At 43.3% G+C, this 23532-nt stretch overlaps 1 protein-coding gene across 7 annotated transcripts in view; it reads left to right on the forward strand.

The window, feature by feature from the left end:
* LOC125972216 (kinase suppressor of Ras 1) overlaps positions 1-23532 on the forward strand; it is a 62523-nt gene that overhangs the window by 26712 nt on the left and 12279 nt on the right. For 5 of the 7 annotated variants that reach the window (XM_049725767.2, XM_049725766.1, XM_049725764.1 and 2 more), the window contains 13 exons: positions 961-1108; positions 5616-5973; positions 11151-11305; positions 11400-11466; positions 13186-13269; positions 13336-13397; positions 17565-17677; positions 17852-18017; positions 18742-18802; positions 18871-18925; positions 20145-20363; positions 21660-21856; positions 21971-22067. In XM_049725767.2, coding sequence (XP_049581724.1) covers positions 961-1108; positions 5616-5973; positions 11151-11305; positions 11400-11466; positions 13186-13269; positions 13336-13397; positions 17565-17677; positions 17852-18017; positions 18742-18802; positions 18871-18925; positions 20145-20363; positions 21660-21856; positions 21971-22067 — 1782 coding nt within the window. Of the gene's footprint in view, positions 1-960; positions 1109-2067; positions 2157-5615; positions 5974-11150; positions 11306-11399; positions 11467-13185; positions 13270-13335; positions 13398-17564; positions 17678-17851; positions 18018-18741; positions 18803-18870; positions 18926-20144; positions 20364-21659; positions 21857-21970; positions 22068-23532 lie in introns of those variants that run through there. The other 2 variants (XM_049725765.2, XM_049725770.2) reach the window with 2 other exon arrangements.

Here is a 23532-nt window from a genome sequence, read left to right on the forward strand (position 1 = left end):
GGTGTCTACATAGCAATTGTGTCAGCTGATTCATTTGGGGTGCTTTTAATTTTTATTAATTTACTTTGAACACTACCATTCTTCCAGTCGTAATGTTGGATCAGCAGAGGGAACAATTTTACTGCTCCATGGTTGCTGCCATCAGTGGACACGCCTCAATACCTTGAAGTGCTTCTAAAGCAACGTCAACAGAATGGGGGATCATGATATTTACAATGGCTTCTGTGTTCATTCAGGCGCATGAGAATTTTTCAGTTGATGGGGTCTGTGAAAATCTTCCTTAGCAGGCCAGATGTGCAGTCCATTGACCTGTAGCTTTCATGGTGCTTAACAGTATGAAAAGCATAGCTACCTTCTGCTGCAGTGACGGCGACGCTCTCGAACTTCGTCACAAAGACGACTTTGGATGATGAGGTCTCACCCCTCGCAGCTTTTGTGTGCTTGGTTGAATTTACATACTATGTGTGCCTGCACGTCGGTGTCACCTTTATTTGTCACAGACATGTAAGCACGGGAACTTTTTATTCAACTCCTCCGTGAACGTGCATTTTTGTTTCGGCATTGCTTGTAAACACTCGGTGTAGACTGGCCAGCCCACCCTACTTTGTAGCAAAGTGACTAGATTTGATGAGAAGGGCATGACTTATTTGCGAACGATACAGAAAAACCTGGAATTGAGTGAAATGGAACGGAGTGGCAATTCTATTGACAATGTATTGTACATGTATTATGTTTGAGGCTGTCGAACAAAATCCCGAACAATTTTGAAATTCCTCCCGGAATTTTTTTTAGGTCTCAAAAGTAGGACATGTCTGGGAAAAAGAGGACGTCTGGTCACCCTAGTTTTATTAGAGACACCAAATGGGATGAGGGGTTCCCTATTAAAATCACAGTGGCGTGTATTTTGAAGGCTTTAAACAAATATCATTTTCATGTTGTTTTCCTCCCTGTGTTCCACAGACTGCAGAAGAAGAGAAGCGTTTTGTAGACAATGTGCTGCAGATGCCCAACTCTGTTCAGGATACAATGAAGCGCCTAGGCTCTAACACAGATGATCGCTCACGCATCCCTGCTGCCCTCTCCTGTCTAAAGAGTCCTACAGAAACAGGTGAATCATGAAACTAACTGTATGCTGTATCCACAGTCAGAACCCCCCCCCCCCCCCCCCACACACACACACACACAAAAAAAGCTCCGGAAAGCGGTTTTATCACCATGTTTGTCACTGTGTGGGGAATTGGCAATTTAGCGCTCCCTTCAGCCGCAGGCCAGGTGGACGAGCCTGAGGCAAGTGAGTTTTCGGGTTAACCTAACAAGTCAATGAGCGATTGGTTAAGGCAGCGTTATGGTAGCCAATCAGACCCAGTATTTTTCACTTCTGCCGACCGACGCACTGTTATTTTTTTATTATTATTATTTTTTAAGTCACACACTCACACACATGCACACCGTCATATGTGGGAATCGAAATCATGGTGCCTGCACACAAGACAGGCGGGTGTGCCACTACACCATCAGCTATCCTCGACCGACGCACTTTCATCAGTCGTCACACACAACACAAACAGAAGAGACAGAAATGGTGACTCAGGATCGCTGAAAAGTTAGCATTTTCAAGGTGGCGATATCAACATATACAGTAATCCCTCGCCACATCGCGGTTCGTTTATCGCGGTTTCACTACATCGCAGATTTTTTCCCCCCCAAAAATTAAAAGTCAAAATAAAACTTCTAAATTGAGGAATTATGGCACGAAACTTGCCCACACGCCAGCAGAAGGCAAGGAGTGCCGACACAATTACAATGCGTAAACTTGTACCTTTTTTATAAAAACTAGTTATAATAATAAGAGTTCTAAAAACATATCTACAGTGTTGTACCTTGTTATAGATTTTTTTATAATAATAAAAGAGTTCTAAAAACATATTTACAGTATGTACACTTGTACCTTGTTATAAAAAATGTATAATAATAAAAGTTGTTCTAAAAACATATTTACAGTATGTGTTAAGAATTATCCATGTTATTTGTTATTCAGCCTTGCTTTGATTTGAGGTAGGGTGATTTATTTTGAAGGCTGTTTTCAGGCGATACCGCTTCTTGTTTTACTTTCGTGTACATATGTCGGTTACAGTGGTACAGGAGTCATTGACGATGTAAGTGGGACTCCTAAGAGAAATGAACGATCACATGTGTCTAACCTTTAGGACAATGTAGTATTGCTCCAAATGTTCGTTTAAAATTCCTTTAGAAGTCCGTTTTCACGTGTTAGCACGATCGTGAATTAGCATCTTTCCGCTAGCTCGTTAGCCTGCCCAGTACGCACACACGTATAATGTTTATATTTTCAATATTTATACAAAAAATTCTGTGTTATTTATACTATTGATGTATTGTTTACATGTTTGAAACAATTATTTAATGTTCTAATGATAAAATATGCACTTAAATGGTTTCATATACCTTTATTGACACACAAATGTACAGATAAAAAAATGTACAGATGAGAGGGTGACTGTACTTCGCGGATTATACTTACTGCGAGTGGTTTTTGGAACCAACTATTATATTACTGTATTTCAAATTCATTGAGGTTAAAGGCAAAAATGTGCATGTATTGTTTAATGTGTTTTTTTAACTAACACTTTCCCGGGTAACGAGTTACTTTTATTCAGTAATACAATTAATTAACAGTTACTTTTTTGAACAAGTAGTGAGTTCCCAACACTGTAAATTAAGGGCTAATAATAATTTGGGACATAGCCTACCTTTTACGTTTGTTAGCATTTTGTTTAGGTTAGTTTTCTGCCTTCCCCTATGCTTGCTCTGCTTATAGGCTACAATTTATAATCCGGTCTTAACTCAACAAACGAGATATAATTTTAAGATTATAAAATTGTGCTTTACAACATGACTGTTACAAGTTCAGTGATTAGGCCTACTTATTTTCCTTGGGTTAATGTTGGCCCATAATTAGCTAGCGGAATGTTCATATCTGAAGCTAGTTTTGAAGACAAACTTTTGCCATTTGCTAGTGCAACTATATTTCGTGACAACTGTTTTTTGTGTCATAACTGAAAGTTTGCCAAGCATAGAATTTGGGGCAGTTACCAAGGAGCTAATCGTTACTTCTTCCTTGCTAGTCTCCATCTTCTCATGTTCTCTCTTCACGCTCAGTGTGTTGCACACTTAGGCTACTCCTTGTCTCCCTTTAAAGCAGGGGTCACCAACCTTTCTTAAACCGAGAGCTACTTCCTGGGTACTTATTAAGGCAAAGGGCTACCAGTTTGACATACACTTCTGAAATAGCCAATTTGCTCAATTTGGCTTTCACTATGTGTTATTATTGTCATTTCCAGTTCACATGTAAGTGTGATTTAAACAAGAATAGCAAACATACAGTTAAACCTTGGTTTTTGACCACAATCCGTTCCAGAAGACGGTTCGAGAAGCAAATCGGTCGAATTCCGAATTATTTTTCCCATTACAAATAATGGATTTTTTTTTTTAAAATCCGTTTCAAGACAAAAAAAACCCCCGCCTTTTTAAAGCATTTTTTCATTTGCGCATATTTGTCCGATCGCGCAACTGCAGTGCACCGCCGAACGCGCAACCGTAGCGCGTCGCCCACCGCACAACTGCACCGCGCTGGTCGCATTATTGTGACAGAGCCATCGCTGAAATTTAGAAAATATTTTTAAAGTCCTGATTTACTTTCCTAAATTTAAGTGGACCTAAGTGCGCAGGGAGCAAAATTTTGTACGATCGTGCAACTGCAGCGCACCGCCGAATGCGCAACTGCAGCGCACCGCCGAACGCGCAACAGTAGCGCATCGCCGACCGCGCAACTGCACCGCGCTGGTCGCATTATTGTGACAGAGCCGTCGCTAAAATTTTGAAAATATTTTTAAAGTCCTAAAGTACTTTCCAAAATTTAAGTGTTGTATTGCTTTAAGAGCGTCTTTGTGTTTTAGGATGGCTTTACTGCTCCCACTTGCTTTCTTTGGAGGCATGATTAGGGGTTAATACAGGGGTGGGCAAATTTTTTGACTTGCGGGCCGAATTGGGTTCCAAATTTTGACCGGGGGGCCGAACCAGGAGCAGATGGATGTAGTGTTTGTGTGAAGTAATATAAACGACCTGTAAAGGTCATTGCATAAAAGGTTTTGGCCTTTAGTAGGTAGTAAAGCATGGATATTCAAAAAAGGTTTTTTGAAAATAAATGCATTTATTAACAGCATTAAAAAAAAAAAAAAACATCCCTAAAAAACTGCTATCAGTGATTCTCATAAAATACGACACTGTTATTATGAATAACAGTCTCCATCACATCAGTGCCTGCAGGTCAGATTAATGAAAGATGTATGTTTATCTTATGAGATCACATCAAACGGCAAACATTCTGACCAAATATATCATCTTAAAGAATCGGTGAAAACATACATCCAAATAAAGTAATCAAAACGGCAACACGGTGAGGGGTATCTGAAAATCAGAGCAGAGTTTTAACTCACAAACACCTGGTAACAGAGGTGAGGAAACGGGAAACACTTCCTTAAAGTAAGCCTTAAGAACTTTACAAGTTAAGATTAGTCACAAACAGGTGGTGCATCAAAGTCCTTGAGCATCCCGCATTGTTTGAAAATGAGAATGGTCGCTGCTATTTGTACAGATCATATTCAAAATGCATTTTTTTACAACAAACTTGAAAGCCTCCCCTTCATTTTCAGTGGCAACAGTGTTGTTGGTCTCCCTTTTTTTGCTAGTGTGTCATAGTCTGGAGTAAAATTCTTAGGAGAGATCCGAAGTGTTGGTGACCCTTGCTTTAAAGGACTACTTGTTAGGAGTGTGGTATTTAATTGAAAATATGTGAAGAGCAGATGTGACAACGGAAATAGATACAGTTTAGCATTTTTTGTAAATGTGTGGAACTAGTGATTGAGGGGTTAGGGGTTACGAATGGATATTCGGACACAGCTGTTGTCTGAGATCGTGACATTGGTCCCAAATTGATAACTCATTCAGCCCTATTTGCGAGCATCCATCCATTTTCTGTACTTCTTATTCCCACATCGGGTAGTAGGCGGGGAACACCCTGAACCGGTTGCCAGACAATCGCAGGACACACAGAGATGAATAACCATTTGAACACGCACTCACAATTTGGCATATTACTGCGCATGTTTTTGGGACGTGGGAGGAAACCGGAGTGCGCGGAGAAAACCCACTCCGGCGCGGGGAGAACAGGCAAACGCCACACAGGGAGGGCCAGAGGTGGAATCGAACCCGCACCCTCTGAACTGCGAGGCAGACGTGCTAACCAGTGCGTTACCATGCCTATTTGCGAGCATGTAGCTAATATTATTTTCCCAATAGGGTTCACAAAAGAAATTTTATGTAGCAAATATGTTGAAAATTTCCTGGCGACAAGAAAAGGTGTTTGCGACCGATAAAGCTGTTGTTGTTCATCAGGAGGAAAGTCTTCGTGATCATTTGCCTTGAATTTGCCTTGAATTGTGAATTTAATTGAGAACTGGTTAAATGTGATTGTAACTATGTTTTGGCACAATACGTACTGTACTAACTTGCTTGTGTCTGACTCACTGACTGATTAGGTGGAGATGTGAGGTCTGAATCCCAGCAGCATATTGATGTCTTCCCTGCCATCACTCCTTCCACCAAAAAGCAGCCTACAATTAAGCACGGCCGATCCATCTCCATATCCGTGGTTCCGTGTTCGGGTGACAACCAACCTCACATATCTACCGAGGAAATGGTAGACGCCTTCTCGTCGGAGCCGAGCACTGCCTCCAGAATTCGATCTTCCAAGATGCAAACAACCAAAAGTTCCCATACACTGCCGCGGCATTCTCGTAAGCTACTGCAGCTCCTGCCCATTTCCATTGGACCAACACGAAGCAAGAGTCATGAGTCACAAGTGGTGAAGTACACTGAAGAGCCTGCAAACCAAAAGTGGGTTGGCGCGTTGCACTCTTTACATGACTGCCAAGTTCCAACATTGTGTACTTTGTTGCACAAAAGTACAGTTCACATTTCAATTAGACATTTTAAAGACACACGTTACATATAGCTTAGTATTGATCCACACATTTGAGTGTTTTTCCCATAAAAGAGAACAAAGTAGCAAGTCAAACACAAAATTGGAGTCACTGAAAATGTATGTACTTGATTTATAAAAAATGAAAGGTATAGTTGGAGTTTCATTTAGATTGGTAAACTGTTCTTTTGAGAAGCTTGTTTTTGTAGGACGGACGGACTGACTGACAGACGGACCAACGGACGGACGGACAGTGGTATTAAGTGGTTCTAGTTGCAAGTCCGGCTGCTGAACCAAATATTGAAATTGAGAAAAGTTGCTTAAGAGAGATTGCCTCCTGAGTACATATTGTTGTGGTAACCTAGGACAAGACGTAAACTGTTTTTACCTACTCAAAATGCAAGCGAAAACCATCATTCTAAATTTGTGCTTTTTAAAAAACTATTCTATGTTATTATACTGCATTACTGTATATACCGTAATTTCCGGACTATAAGCCGCGACTTTTTTCCAAAATTTTGAACCCTGCGGTTTATAGTCAGGTGCGGCTTATATAAGATTTTTTTTCGGGATTTTTGTGATGACTTGATCACTTTTATACACTCGTAAAAAGGCTGTGGACCACTGTTGTGCGGTATCTTGAAGAAAAAAACAACAACTAAAATACTATTTTGAAACACTACTATGGCTGCTGCTTATTCTGGCTGTGTTGCTTGTGACTATTACGAGCTTTAGTAGGAATGCACGCTAGGTGACCTGCGTCAAAGGGCTCTAAACCCTTTCTCTTAGAAATTACACAAAGCAGTGGCGCTGTTTGGACCATCTGCATTGTATTAAAACACAATCAATCAGCATTTAAATTCAATTCTTCTGACATTTTGCTCACCAAAAACAAGTTGTAATGAATGTGAATTTTTAATGCATTTTATTCAGAAGGTTACTTTCAACCCTGAGGCTTAAATGGCGGCGAGGCGTATTTATGGATTTTTACGGCTTTCTGTGTACTGTCTTTCTTTGTAAAAAACTCATGTGCACGTGCGGCTTATAGTCCGGTGCGTCTTATGTAAGAAAAAAAAACTAAAATATCCCTGAATTTTAGCTGGTGCGGCTTATAGTCCGGTGCGGCTTATAGTCCGGAAATTACGGTACTATACAAAGCAATATTATACCACACCACACCACACGACATTACACCTATCCTAACAGTAACGATAACTTTACTTTTTTCAAAACTTTTTTTGGTACGATAAGTATCGATATAAGGCCTAACGATTTGAAACAAAGCGATATAGTATCTATGGGCTCATAGAAGGTTCGCCAGCCTCTTTCCCTGGAATCCTCTAAAAGTTCCTGGTAGTTGGCGTGCTTCCTCTCATTTGCTTCCTCAATACGCTCCCCTCAGAACACTTTAAGTTCCAGTAGGATCAGATATCGTGTCTTATAATCTGTCTGATATCTTATCTTCAGAGATGATGGTCATGTCTGGATGAAGTTTATAGGTAAATCCAATAAAAAAAATATTTTTTTCATGTGATTTTATTTTATTTAGCTGTACTGATTCAAAAATGTTAAAAAACAACAACAACATTGATACACTGCTTCTCTTAATAGTCTAGCATAAGAAAAGAACAGAACAAGCTACCGTATTTTCCGGACTATAAATTGCTCTGGAGTACAAGTCGCACCAGCCATAAAATGCATAATAAAGAAGAAAAAAAACATATATAAGTTGCACCGGAGTACAAGTCGCATTTTTGGGGGGACTTTATTTTACAAAATACACCAAGAACAGACATGAATAGGCAACAACAGGCTAAACAATACGGTATGCTAACTTTACATAAACACAAACAAGGAACTGAGAACGTGCCTTACGTGACATATTAGCAATTATTCAAATAACTATAACATAAATAACAAGTTTATCAAACCACCCGTGTCACTCCAAATCATTAAATCCATTGAAACCTGGGTCCTCTGTGTAAACAACGCCGCTGCTGACTCCAGAAGTACATGCAATGCTGACGACAGACTCGTCGTCAGTTGCAGTTCCAATTATTCCACAGGCCTACATAACTATATATAAACTATATATCAAATAACTATAATGTTAGGGTTGATAGATTAGTTTGATCCTATGATTATGTTGGAATGTAACCTGTAATAATTAACCAAACTTGTCCTGTCCTAACAAAGTAGTAGAACAAAGTGCTAAGATCCTTTGAACTGATTGACCAGCTGCAGACGAAACAATCTAAGTTGTTATGTTTCCCCCAACGTCGTAAAAGACCCCCTGCTATGCTTTGACCAGTGGCCAGGGGTTCACCCCCATCCTGACCAATCTCACCACCACCCTGCTTTCTCTCAATAAATACTCTCTTGCAAGAATCTAGAGTCAGACCTCATTCGATCATCGCTGTATGCGCAGCAACGAATGACTCTCCACTTGCAAGTACTTAAAAGGGCATACTGTCTCCCGTGTGGTTCTTGCAAAATAAGTTAGAGTGAGCACCACTCTAACATATAACATAAATAACAAGTTTATCAAACCATCCATGTCACTTCAAATTATTAAATCCATCGAAATCTTCGTCCTCTGTGTAAACTAAGCAGCTGCTGACTCCAGACGTACACACGGCACTGACATCAGACTCATCATCAGTTGCTGTTCCAATTATTCCACAGGCTTATAGAACTATAAAAAAACTATACATTAACTAACGATAACAGATAATTTTATCGAACCACCCGTGTCACTCCAAATTATTAAATCCATCAAAATCTTTGTCCTCTGTGTCACTTAGAAAGAACTCCGCTGACTCCGGAAGTCAGTGGATGGAGTCAGACTCATCGTCAGTTGCCGTTCCAATTATTCCACAGGCCTATAAAACCATATCTAAACTATATATCAAATAATTATAACATGAATAACAAATTTATCGAACCATCTGTGTCACTCCAAATGATTAAATCCATCGAAATCTTCGTCCTCTGTGTCACTTATAAACAATGCCACTGGTGACTCCGGAAGTCAGTGGCTGGATTCAGACTCATTGTCAGTTGCAGTTCCAATTATTCCACAGGCCTAGAGCGCCCTCATGCGGTTTAGTCTGAAAATAACATGTGAGGTGAATCTACTACTAGTAACTAATGCAATAAAGTGTTAATAATTTCACATATAAGTCGCTTCTGAGTATAAGTTTCACCTCTGGCCAAACTATGAAAAAGACTGCAACTTATAGTCCGGAAAATACGGTAGTTCTCCTTTTATACATGTACCTTATTACCAAAATATGCCATTTTTTTGCATTACTGCAATTGGCTGGTGACCACTTCAGGATGCATCTTGCCTACCGCCCTAGGACAGCTGGAATGGGCTCCAGCACGTTCGTCACCGTTGTGATGATAAGCGGTTCGGAGAATGAATGGATGGACATTTATGCATTAAGACATCAACGCAAATTAACCCTTTTATAAAACGCTTCATGTATCTGAAGAATATTCAACGTTCTCTTGTAAGACCAAAAATATACACTACCGTCTAAAAGGTTGGGGTCACCCAAACAATTTTGAGTATTCCTGGATGTTTGCGATGTCCTACTTTGTGAGTGGTCATTGAATGCACGTCAAGTCAATTTTCCTTCTGTAAAACTGACAATCAAAAAACACAAAAGTGTGTTCTTTGTGTCTCTAAATGAAATCAAGAAAGTAATGCCGCAACGCTGTCAAAAAATGCATACGCACTACCGCAAGAGAAACTACTTTGGCACAACTGGTGCGATAAGTCGACAAATTGTCGCGTTCCCGTAATATTTCACTCATTGGTCTTGTCAAGACTTTCTTACAAAATCAGAAGTGTGTCCTTCACTGTACTGTTCTAGCAAAATCCAAAGTGTGTACTTCACTGCACTGTTCTAGTCACAATCACGTGCCCAGGACCTCAGACCCTAAATCAGTTCCAACCCAAAACAAAATGCAATTCTTTATTCAACCAAGAGAGCACAACAACATCAGCAAGGATGAATACAAAACAGAAAAACTACATCAGGATAAGCCCGACACCAAAACTCAAAACACACAAGCGGATGGGTGGAGCACGATGGGTAAAAATACAAAATGGAAATAAATGTAACAAAAGTGCAAAAAACAAAACAAAAAAGCAACAGAATAACTCAAATAAACACAAAGAAGTGCTGACTACAAAAGAAAGGACACAAACAGAATTTAATCCAAGCTAGTTTAAAAAGCAATCCATCCATTTTCTGAATCGCTTGCTGGAGCAATCTATGGTCAGTAGGTGGGGTACACACATGGACAAATGGCAAATCGACTGCATTTATATACTACTAGAGCTTCATCTACATCGTATGGTGCGCAATGTCTCGCATTCACATACCCATAAATTCATACACCTACAGGAGGCTGCTGCCATACTGCCAGCCCCACCACAGTATCAAATTAGGGTTCAGTGTCTTGCTCAAGGACACTTTGAGATGGTCACCAGAGTTGAGGATAGAACCAACGACCTTAGAGTTGGGAGACGAGCACTCTCCCACTGAGCCACGCCAACCATTCACACTCGCAATCACACCTACGAACAATTCGGAGTGGTCAATTGGCCTAACATCCATGTTTTTAGAATGTAGAGGAAACTGGAGTAACTGGTGAAAATCCACACAGGCACGGGTAGAACACCCAAACTCCACACAGGCAGTATCAAACACTGGACCTTCGAACTGTGAGGAGGATGTGAATGTTTCGTTCTCAAATATTAGATGTGCTGGCTGTATATGGGATGGGGACACCGGATGACGTGGCAGACATACTGGATGTTTGCCTACTTGCGGTCAATTGAACCCAAGTCTGCTCAAGCCGTAAATTGAAGGAGCTTAAGGAGATATATTTTTAACATCTCCAAAATCCTACTTTATCGTTTGATCATGCTCTCCAACCCTTCAACCTTGATTGGCCAAAGCTACACTTGTTTGGCTTCTGCGGGGCCCATGCTTGTTAGCTGGAATATTCTGTTATAATCGCATGCCCAGAATTTTTGTTTGTGAGCTCCATTGACAGCTTCACTGTGTCTTTGAAGGGTGAATAGAAAGAAGGCGCTGGCTTCTATCCACCTCAATGGAAAGAGTCTTGATGATTTAAATCTACATTCATCCCCGCTGTCTGCCCCCACACACGGCCCTGTCCCTGCCTCAGCCCCATACACGATGACTGCCGCTCTCACATCCCTGGACAGTGAGTCCCGCAGTTATGACATCAGGCATCTTCTTGTATGATATGTCTCATTTTATTGTGTAATTCACATAGTGTGTGCTGGTGTGTTTCACAGACCTTGCAGTGCACAGGAGTTCACCTCAGACAGTGAAGCGAGATATTGGCTTGGCTGTTACACACAGGTGAGTTAACTGCCATAAAGGACAAAGCCAGGCAACGAAACGCATTGAGAGAAGACTTTTTATGTAACTTCGTTTTGTCGGCTAATGAATTAAAATTTTTGAGCCTAGATTTGAAACCACACTATTTGACCTGTGAGGTATATGTGGTAACCAGTAGGCCTCTGTGCCACCTTATATTACCGCCCTGAATCCCTTTTACACTATGCAGAATATAGAAATGTCAACAGATATTATTTTATTATCTAAAAATGAGGGCAGCAGAGACGTTAGTACTTCATCTGATCGTGGTTTGGACACCCCTGGTGTAGTACTTCTGACCTATTTGGTGGAACAACTGCCTTGATCAACAGCAGTAGTAGAAGAACAGTAGCTCCTCTTGATGTTAAAAATAAAAAGTGTAATACACTCAGGCAAAAGTTGAAGTGCGTGTATTCTATTTATAAAATTTATTGCAGACCGTAGTTTGGACACCCCTGGTTTAGGTGAATAATATAATATTTATTATATATATATATATTGTATTTAGTTAAGTAGAGATGTCCACATGCATTTTAAGGCTAAATATTAAATATCTATCTTGGTAGACAGGTGCTCATGCGCTCGGTGCAAGAATGGGCGCAAATTCATTTTCGTGCAAGTGGAAATCTAGTCTAGCGTGTCTTGGGCCATGCTGCATCTCACTGGGCATTTCTACCTCACCCACAGCGCATCTTCTAATTTGGTAAAAAAAAAAAACTAGACTAAACTCCAGACTGAAAAAAAGCAGGTCTACTTCCAGGCGCAGGCCGTCGAACACAATTTTAGTGTATTTGATCAAGGCGCAGACAGACAAACCAGCGCTCCACGGGTGTGAGTGCTGGATGACATCAAGTATGCTATTTAATTCATGAATAAAACACCGGGTGGCCGATAGTGTCGGGGTACAACACGCCTGACTTGTGTGCGTGTGCTTGTGCTTGGGTGTGACTGGTCGTTTGTCTCTTTGTGTTCCCTGGGACTGGCTGGCGACCAGTTTAGGGTGTAGTCTGCCTTTTGCCTGATGTCAGTTGGGATTGGATCCAGCACCCCCCGCGATCCTGATCAGGATAAGCAGTGTTGAACATGGATGCATACAACATCAGCGTAGAACAATCCTGATTGATTAATTGAATGGATTATAATCCTCATCATTATCTTAAAAATTGTATTGTTTTTATAAGCACCCTGTCACTATTGTTTGTGTGTGGGGGGGCGGAGAGCGAGTTCCACAAAGCTCAATGTAAATTAATATATTAGTTGCACTTTTATTAGCTGATCAATAATAGATTAATGTGCACATTGAAGAGCATCTTGTTGGGACAGACGGGGCAAAAACATAAAATAGGAAAATGTTTAACAGATGCAAATCATGCCAGCCTCGGTTGTACTTTCCATTGAGGTTTTAAGGAAATGAGGCGGTGTGGCAGCCCCGAACTTTTAGCTCAGCGGTTGGTGTTCTGTGGTTCAGAGCAGGGCCGTCGCTACGATTCCCAAGTTGGGTGAAGTTTTGGTTTCCACGGTGTCAGGCACGGCGGACTCGGATTAGCGTTTCGACTGCCCTGATTTTGATGCAAATGAGGGACACTGTGCTGATTGGCTGGGAAAAGTCTACTTCCATGCCCTCATTATGCCCCATTAAGATAAACACGAAAATAGGGCCCAAAATGTCTTTTGTCACCATTTCCTTTTCTGGTGTTTCAGGTTTTCAACAAAATCGTGGCTCTCACAGATATGCCAAGTGTGTGGCAAGAACATGATCTTTGGTGTAAAGTGTAAACACTGCAAGTAAGACACTCAATATTCAATTCATATGTATGATGATGTCACATATTTTCATTTTTCTCTCTGCAGATTAAAGTGTCACAACAAATGTACCAAAGATGCTCCCTCTTGTCGGATATCATTTCTCACATGTAAGCAGTCGTCACCTTATCGTGGTGGAGGGGTTTGCGTGCCCCTATGATCCTAGGAGCCATGTTGTCGGGGGCTTCATGCCCCTGGTAGGGTCACCCATGGCAAACGGGTCCTAGGTGAGGGGTCAGACAAAGCACGGCTCACCCAAGCCCCTTATGATGAAAAACATAAATGGACTTTGTTTTCCCTCGCCCGGACGCGGGTCACCGGGGCCTCCCTCTGGAGCCAGGCCTGGAGGCGGGGCTCGAAGGCGAGCGTCTGGTGGCCTGCACATTGGGGTTCACCCCGGTGAACGAGAGGGTAGCCTCCCTCCGCCTTCGGGTGGGGGGACGGGTCCTGACTGTTGTTTGTGTCTATGCACCAAACGGCAGCTCAGAGTACCCACCCTTCTTGGGGTCCCTGGAGGAAGTGCTGGAGAGCGCTCCTTCTGGGGACTCCATCGTTCTACTGGGTGACTTCAATGCTCACGTGGGCAATGACAGTGAGACCTGGAAGGGCGTGATTGGGAGAACGGCCCCCCTGATCTGAACCCGAGCGGTGTTCTATTGTTGGACTTCTGTGCTCGACACGGATTTTCAATAATGAACACCATGTTCAAACATAAGGGTGTCCATGTGTGCACTTGGCACCAGGACACCCTAGGCCGCAGTTCGATGATCGACTTTGTAGTCGTGTCATCGGATTTGCGGCCGCATGTTTTGGACACTCGGGTGAAGAGAGGGGCGGAGCTGTCAACTGATCACCACCTGGTGGTGGGTTGGCTCCGATGGTGGGGGAAGATGCCGGTCCGACCTGGCAGACCCAAACGCTCTGTGAGGGTCTGCTGGGAACGTCTGGCAGAATCTCCTGTCAGGAAGAGCTTCAACTCCCACCTCCGGCAGAGCTTTTCCCACATCCCGGGGGAGGCGGGGGACATTGAGTCTGAGTGGACCATGTTCCGCGCCTCCATTGTTGAGGCAGCCGACCGGAGCTGTGGCCGTAAGGTCGTTGGTGCCTGTCGTGGCGGCAATCCCCGAACCCGCTGGTGGACACCGGCGGTAAGGGATGCCGTCAAGCTGAAGAAGGAGTCCTATCAGGCCGTTTTGGCCTGCGGGACTCCGGAGGCAGCTGACAGGTACCGGATGGCCAAGCGGAACGCGGCTTCGGCGGTTGCTGAGGCAAAAACCCGGGTGTGGGAGGAGTTCGGTGAGGCCATGGAGAATGACTTTCGGACGGCTTCGAGGAAATTCTGGTCCACCATCCGGCGTCTCAGGAGGGGGAAGCAGTGCAACGTCAACACTGTTTACAGTGGGGATGGCGTGCTGCTGACCTCGACTCGGGACGTCGTGAGTCGGTGGGGAGAATACTTCGAAGACCTCCTCAATTCCACCTACACGCCTTCCATTGAGGAAGCAGGGCCTGGAGACTCTGAGGCGGATTCTCCAATCTCTGGGGTCGAAGTCACTGAGGTAGTTAAAAAACTCCTCGGTGGCAAGGCCTCGGGGGTGGATGAGATCCGCCCGGAGTTCTTAAAGGCTCTGGATGTTGTAGGGCTGTCATGGCTGACACGCCTCTACAACGTTGCGTGGACATCGGGGACAGTGCCTCTGGATTGGCAGACTGGGGTGGTGGTTCCCCTCTTTAAGAAGGGGGACCGGAGGGTGTGTTCCAATTACAGGGGAATCACACTCCTCAGCCTCCCTGGTAAGGTCTATTCAGGGGTGCTGTAGAGGAGGGTCCGTCGGGAGGTCGAACCTTGGATTCAGGAGGAGCAGTGTGGCTTTCTTCCTGGCCGTGGAACAGTGGACCAGCTCTACACCCTCGGCAGGATCCTCGAGGGTGCATGGGAGTTCGCCCAACCAGTCCACATGTGTTTTGTGGACTTGGAGAAGGCGTTCGACCGTGTCCCTCGGGAGGTTCTGTGGAGGGTGCTTCGGGAGTACGGGGTGCCGAGCCAACTGATAAGGGCGGTTCGGTCCCTGTATCACCGATGCCAGAGTCTGGCCCGCATTTCCGGCAGTAAGTCGGATTCGTTCCCAGTGAGGGTTGGACTCCGCCAAGGCTGCCCTTTGTCACCGATTCTGTTCATAATTTTTATGGACAGAATTTCTAGGCGCAGCCGAGGCGTTGAGGGGGTCCGGTTTGGGGACCTCAGCATCGCGTCTCTGCTTTTTGCAGATGACGTGGTGCTGTTGGCTTCTTCAGGCCGTGATCTCCAGCTCTCGCTGGAACGGTTCGCAGCCGAGTGTGAAGCGGTCGGGATGAGGGTCAGCACCTCCAAATCCGAGTCCATGGTCCTCGATCGGAAAAGGGTGGAATGCCCTCTCCGGATCGGGGATGAGATCCTGCCCCAAGTGGAGGAGTTCAAGTATCTTGGAGTCTTGTTCACGAGTGAGGGGAGGATGGAGCGTGAGATCGACAGGCGGATCGGTGCAGCGTCGGCAGTAATGCGCACCCTGTACCGGTCCGTTGTGGTGAAGAGAGAGCTGAGCCAAAAGGCAAAGCTCTTAATTTACCGGTCGATTTACGCTCCTACCCTCACCTATGGTCACGAGCTATGGGTCGTGACCGAAAGAACGAGACCTCGGATACAAGCGGCCGAAATGAGTTTTCTCCGCAGGATGTCCGGGCTCTCCCTTAGAGATAGGGTGAGAAGCTCGGTCATCCGGGAGAGACTCGGAGTAGAGTCGCTACTCCTCCACGTTGAGAGGAGCCGGATGAGGTGGCTCGGGCATCTTATCAGGATGCCTCCTGGACGCCTCCCTGGGGAGGTGTTCCGGGCATGTCCCACCGGTAGGAGACCCCGGGGACGACCCAGGACGCGCTGGAGAGACTATGTCTCTCAGCTGGCCTGGGAACGCCTTGGGATCCCCCGGGATGAGCTGGATGAAGTGGCTGGGGAGAGGGAAGTCTGGGAGTCCCTCCTAAAGCTGCTGCCCCCGCGACCCGACCCCGGATAAGCGGAAGAAGATGGATGGATGGATGGATGGATGGATGGATGGATGGATGGATGGATGGATGGATGGATGGATGGATGGATGGATGGATGGATATGTAAGCAATGATCATGATCAGGGAAATGCATTAAGATCTTAATTTAAATTTCCAATTTGCCATTGTTCAAATGCATGTTCCATACATCACTGAAACATCTGCTGAAACATCAGCTGAATTTGTGACATGACTCTATTTGATGAAACAGCTTGTAATTATGCAGGTTCTTCAACATTATAAGGATCATAAGACCATCTGGAGTGGTCACGGTTTGTGGCCCCATGTAAAAACATTTTAATTTGGACACCACCATTTCAATGCTACAAACTGAAAATAGAAACTCAAGTCAAGAACAAGCATGTTCAAAATGGGTTTCTCTATGATAGTTTCCCAAACTTCTTTGTAGCGCCCACACAGTTTTTCCAATAAGTATGCATATTTGTATACAGACAATCTGGTTGTTGTATTGGCTGCTAAATGCTTTTTTGCTTCCTTTTTTGTCTCAGGAAAGGAAGTTGGCTGTGTTGTATACTTCTCGGTCCCACGGACCGCAATGATGCTGTTGTCACATATTGTTTTTATTTCACCACACGCATTGTGTGTGTATTTAAAAAAACTGGCTGTGCATTTGCTTGTTCATACGCATTTTTGTACGGACACCAGTTCACTTACATGGGTTCACCGACATGGGTGAAATTGGCGAATGAGCAAAGTTTTCAATTTGAACACTTCAAAAGTGCTGCCGGTCACACGAGGGCGCCTAACCATGCGAACTGCCTTGACTATATATGAGCACACATTCAGTCTGCATGTAACATAACTTAATAATGAAAATTGTTCATGATAACCCCAAGCCTCCCTCATAACACCAGGCACCCTCTAGGACGTACGCACCCTAGTTTGAAACCACTATGACATGGTATTTATATGGGGAATGTAAGCACCTTTGTGGAGTCATCCTCTGTACAGTAGAAGAGATGGACAGTTGGTGGTAGGGGATTAAACCCTTAACATAAAGGAAAGCAAGCATGCTGGTAACCAAAGCCAAAATTATTTTGATGAGAGTCCATTATGTTTTATTTGTGCACTGCAAGGATGCCATTCAAGCTAGGACCACCGTCAGTAGGAAATGATGGGTTATCATTCAATTAAAAAACCTGCTATACATTCACAGTGTCAATGTTTTTTTGTAGTGCCAAATATGCGAAGGGCAGAATCAGTGCCGTCTGATATCCATAATCGTATTGATCAAAAAGCCAAGCTCCCACTGCAGTTTGGCACATTACCAAAGGCAATAACCAAAAAGGTATGTACAACTACTGCTGCACTAGAATTTGTGAACCGACCTACCCTACCCTACCCTACCCTACCCTACCCTACCCTACCCTACCCTACCCTACCCTACCCTACCGTACCGTACCGTACCGTACCGTACCGTACCGTACCGTACCGTACCGTACCGTAAATCTATTTCACACAGGAGCCTCCTGTCCAGCTGGACTCCAGTAGTAACCCATCATCAGCTACCTCCTCCACACCTTCCTCTCCAGTACGTTCCCAGCAGAGTAACCCACCCAGTGTTGGTGCCACACCCCCACTCAACACGTCTCCACAAGGTTCCCAGGGCAACAACTTCCACTTCCCAGGTCAGCCTACTGTGGCTGCCTCGTACATTCACTGCCAAAAACTAATGTTTTACATGACTGAAATTTGATATGAACATTTGGACGATTCCTCTTGCCCATACTGTACTTTTATTTTACATGTTGTTTTACATTATACAAAACCCATACATCTGTTATTGTTTGAGAACTAATGCATCTGTCCACCATAAATGAAATATTAATGTGTATGGGGATGGAATAACTAGGTTAGGGTTAGGAGCACATTAATTGTCTTATCTTTAGTTCCTGTCTGTCTTTGTTTAAAGTCCCAATGATCATCGTCACACACACATCTGGGTGTGGTGAAATTTGTCCTTTGCATTTAAGCCATCCCCATGTGATTTTGATCCATCCCCTGGGGGAGAGGGGAGCAGTGAGCAGCAGCGGTGCCGCGCTCGGGAATCATTTGGTGATCTAACCTCCCAATTTCCAACCCTTAATGCTGAGTGCCAAGCAGGGAGGCAATGGGTCCCATTTTTATAGTCTTTGGTATGACCCGGCCGGGGTTTGAACCCACAACCTTCCAGTCTCAGGGCGGACACTCTACTACTAGGCCACTGAGCTGGTTTAGTAATAAATGCATGTTTAGAGTTGAAGTTAGGATACATAACTGAGTTAGTAGAGTAACATGGCACAGCTATGAGTTATTTCTAGGAACTAGAACTAGAAGAGGGATTTTAATGTTATTTCTGTTGTCCCCTCTAAGCAGATGTTGCTGATTCCAAAAATTCCGGTAGTCAACAGTCTGACAGCTCCAATGACTCTGGGTAAAATGCTACAAAGAAAAATGTGTGCTTCATCAATTACTGTCTAAATTAATTATTCTTTTTCTTAGAGTATCGCAGACAGCTATTACTGAGACGCAAGTAAAAGCAGCTGAACAAGACCAGGTTTGTTCAGGCATTCCATTTGACACTTGTACCAACAAATGACAGAAGCAAAATTATTTATATTTAGCTTGAAATCAAATGCATTTTTCAAATCATGCTTAAGTTGTTCACAGTTAGCGTACAATATTTTGTATACTTAAGGCAGTGACGTGCAGTGAGGTTCATGACTGGGGAGGCACTGACATAGGCAGCTGTGTGATTACGCAATCCTCAGAGGAGGCTAGGCAGGAAGTTGGCTCCTACGAGCGAATCGTCTTCGGTTTTAAAATAACTATAAAAAATCAGCGATTTTGGTTCAAAATGATGCAAAACTATTGAAATTAAAAGGAAAATGACTTTATAATAAAAACAATTGAATTTGTTTTTCCCCCTTTTCATTATGGCAGGGGAGGCGTGGCCTCCCTTGACTCCTCTGACTGCACGTCCCTGCTTAAAGGGATACAAAAGCAATGATGGTCCATTTTTCACTAATTAAGTAGTCTTTTTTTATCAGGAAAATTAAAAAAGTTAGCATTTTTGATCTTATCCATTCATTTTGGAAATAATGAAATAACTCATGTCTTCAGAAACGCCCACTTTTGATGTGGAATATGGCCACACACCCTTCCCCTCCATGCCGTGGCCATCAAAGGAAGTGATCACAATCTCGCAATTTTGGAAGTCATTGTTCATATATCGCTTGCAATGTCAAAATAATAGGGATCAATCAGCCTCAAAATGCATGTGGACATCTCTATTTAGGCCCATTTCTACCTCTGAAAACTTCATAAAACACCTTTCCATGGCTGACTTAAGAGCAAGAAATGAGCAGCCTCTCTGCAACTAATATGCTTTGTCACCTCTGTGTACTTCCTTTTATCAGTCACCAACACGATGCATTGTAAGAGGCTTTATGTTAGCTGAACTGTTTAAGGGTCGTTAGATATTCAATTGACATCTGTAAAGGTTCGTTTGATTTACATTTTCCCTGAAGTTCACGTATAGGAATCCCCCCCGCCACCTATCTAAAAAAGAGGTGCTTGAAACAGCCATATTCAGCTGAAGTCCTTCCTTGCTGGAAGTCCAGTTCTCCCAATCTTTCCAACAAGCTGGCCTACGGGCGTTGCCTTGTAGTTATTTACCCGAAATTATGTTGTAATTGCGGCGCAGAGAGCTTACTCGCTGAGCAGTGCACTTTTATCTTAATGAATTAATTATACTGTATGTTGTTCTTTATTAGAGAGCAGAGGAGAATCATCCTGCTTGCCAAGTCAAGAGCTTCTCCAATGAGGACTTTGATGAAGATGGGCTGGAAGACCTCCCCTCGTCTATCTGTCGTCGTAGGACTGTTGGCCGCTTGAGGGGGGGCATCGACCGTAAAGCCAGTCAGACCAGCGTTTACCTGCAGGAATGGGACATCCCATATGAGGAACTGCAACTCGGAGAGCTTGTAGGAAAGGTGAAGACAGAGATGCTCATTCCTTGAAATAAAACCAAAAAGCAGCATGTAGACATGAAAAAAATTACATGGCATACACAGGACATATAATACCATATATTAGAAAAAATCAAGGGGATGACAGTTTCTTTTGTTTAAACTTGAACACCACCCAGAATTTTAAGCCTTATTAAACCGTACATTGATTAAAAACTATTAATTGATAAAAGAGCTCGAGCATGCTGAAAGTCAATTTTGTTGTGGGCCACATCGTAGTTATGGTTTTCCTCGTGGGGCCATGAATAGAATAGAATAGAATAGAATAGAATGCCTTTGTCATTGTATATAGGTCATTGGTAGGTATAGCAGGTATAAAACAAAATTGGGACCGCTGCTCCGTTGGTGTTTTGTAGGAGGGAATGGGAGTGTGAAACATCGAGTGGGATAGTATAGAATACAGAATTGGCATATATAAGGAGGACAGTGGAGAATGTAACTTTGTCCGCTGGTGCAGGATTGGAGTATGTGGTAAGTTGCTTTGCATCTAGGGTCACGCAAGGTTGTATTCCCAGTAGTAGCAGCAGGTGGTAGGCTGACTTCATATCTGAAATTGCACAAGATATTATACATATAATGTGTTCTGCACATAGAATATTGTATTGCACATGTTATTAACATGTCATATTGAACTATGAATACTAACTACACTAACTATATATATATATATATATATATATATATATATATATATATATATATATATATATATATATATATATATATATATGTACACTTGAAGGAGTGCGTAGGGAATAAGTGGCTTTTAGCAAGTTGGGTGTACAATATTTTAGTAAACTGCAAAATGGATGGTAACAGAGGCGCATTGGCAGAGGTTATTTTTGGCTTACTTGTTTTTTGCTGTTGTTGTGTGGACGCCACAAAACCACATAAAACAGGATTGGGCGGATCCTGTAATTGAATCCAATTCGCTTTGATTCTGAAATACTCAAAACTTAACACAGCCTAAAATAAAACACACAAGCCCAACTCAGTAACATCCTGTAGCCCATGGATATTACAGCATTTAGTCAATTTTATTTTTCTGTAGTTTATATGGGTATGCAGGATCAAATATTATACTATGTTATTAATGAACCAAAAAATGGCAATCAAAACAGTATCACCTGCCTTCATATGAGTAAGGACAAAAATTGGATTACAATTATAGTGAACTACGATGTTGAATTATTTGTCTTGACAAGGGTCAAGCAGACACCTGTGTAAAACTCCAAACATGAGTGTCTTTCAACTCTCCAGGGTCGTTGGGGGAAGGTGTTCAGGGGTCGCTGGCACGGTGAGGTAGCCATTCGCCTTGTGGAGGTCGACGGCAATAACCAGGAGCACCTGAAGCTTTTTAAGAAGGAGGTGATGAACTACAGGCAAACCAGACATGAAAATGTCATCTTGTTCATGGGGGCCTGCATGGCCCCGCCCCACCTTGCTATTGTCACCAGGTAGAACAAAGATGACAAATTTCTGCTTATGTTTTTTTTTTCTTTCCCCCTCCAATACATAAACACAGATGTTAACATTTTTGTGACAATGCTGCATATTTTTTTGCTTTGCAGTTTCTGTAAAGGGGTGCCTTTATACTCTTTTGTAAGAGAAAGTGGTCACTTGTTGGATATAAATAATACCAGACAGATTGCACAAGAAATTGTAAAGGTAAGAAGCATCAATACAAAATGGATATCATTTTTTAAAAATTACAATGACGTTAGGACACTTTGTAAAACTGAAATAAAAACACGTTATAATGATTTGTAAATCCCTTTCAACCTATACAAACTAATGTTTTTGCAATTGATGATGGTAGGCCGATTGAAGACTCCAAATTGTCCCTAGGTCTGAGTGTGAGTGCGATTGGTTGTCTGTCTCTGTGTGCCCTGCGATTGGCTGGCAACCAGTTCAGGGTGTCCCCCGCCTACTGCCCGATGACGGCTGGGATAGGCTCCAGCACGCCCGCGACCCCCGTGGGGACTAAGCGGTTCAGAAAATGGATGGATGGATGGATGATCCTATTGATTAGACTACTCGGGGAATCAAGGTGGTGCTGCATGTCAATGTATTTCATTCACAACGATGTAAACGCTGAAACATTCCCTCAAAACATGGAAATCAATTTTTGAATGAATTCTTATCCTAAAAATATTTTAATAGCAACTTCTTGACTGTGTGGCACAACTGTGGATGGATGGTGAGGTCACATATGGGTGAAAGGTGGTCTCCAATTGCCCACATTACATGCACAGTCAGTTACATCATCTGCAATTTCTGCTTCTACAATGTCAAAGTCAAAGTCTGCTTTATTGTCAATTTCTTCACATGCCAAGACACACAAAGAGATCGAAATTACGTTTCCCACTATCCCACGGTGGCAAGACATAGCACACAATATACATACAAGTAAACAACACAAAAAGTAAAAACAAGAAGGCACAAACAATGAATAAATAATAGCGATGAATAAATAATAAATAAACAAATAACATAATAGGCGGCTCGGTGGCGCACTGGGTAGCACGTCCGCCTCACAGTTAGGAGGGTGTGGGTTCAATTCCACCTCCGGCCCTCCCTGTGTGGAGTTTGCATGTTCTCCCCGGGCCCGCGTGGGTTTTCTCCGGGCACTCCGGTTTCCTCCCACATTCCAAAAACATGCTTGGTAGGCCGATTGAAGACTCCAAATTGTCCCTAGGTGTGAGTGCGATTGGTTGTCTGTCACTGTGTGCCCTGCGATTGGCTGGCAACCAATTCAGGGTGTCCCCCGCCTACTGCCCGATGACGGCTGGGATAGGCTCCAGCACGCCCGCGACCCCCGTGGGGACTAAGCGGTTCAGAAAATGGATAACAATAAATAAGAGGAGCAAAAATGGAGCAAGTGTACATACAGCAGACAGTCAGAATATAGCGCAAAAGTACAGGACGTTACGCAGGAGGGGGGATAGAGTTCAGGATCCTAACAGCCTGGAGTATGAAGCTGTTGGTGAGTCTGGTGGTGCGGGAGCGCAGGCTCCTGTACCTCTTCCCAGAGGGCAGAAGATCAAACAAAGAGTGAGCGGGGTGACTCACATCGCACACAATCGTGGTCGCCTTGCGGGTGGGGCTGTGTGAGCGCTGATTTTAAAAAGAA

The sequence above is a fragment of the Syngnathus scovelli genome, chromosome 7 (genome assembly GCF_024217435.2).
Source record: "Syngnathus scovelli strain Florida chromosome 7, RoL_Ssco_1.2, whole genome shotgun sequence".
Lineage (NCBI taxonomy): Eukaryota > Metazoa > Chordata > Actinopteri > Syngnathiformes > Syngnathidae > Syngnathus > Syngnathus scovelli.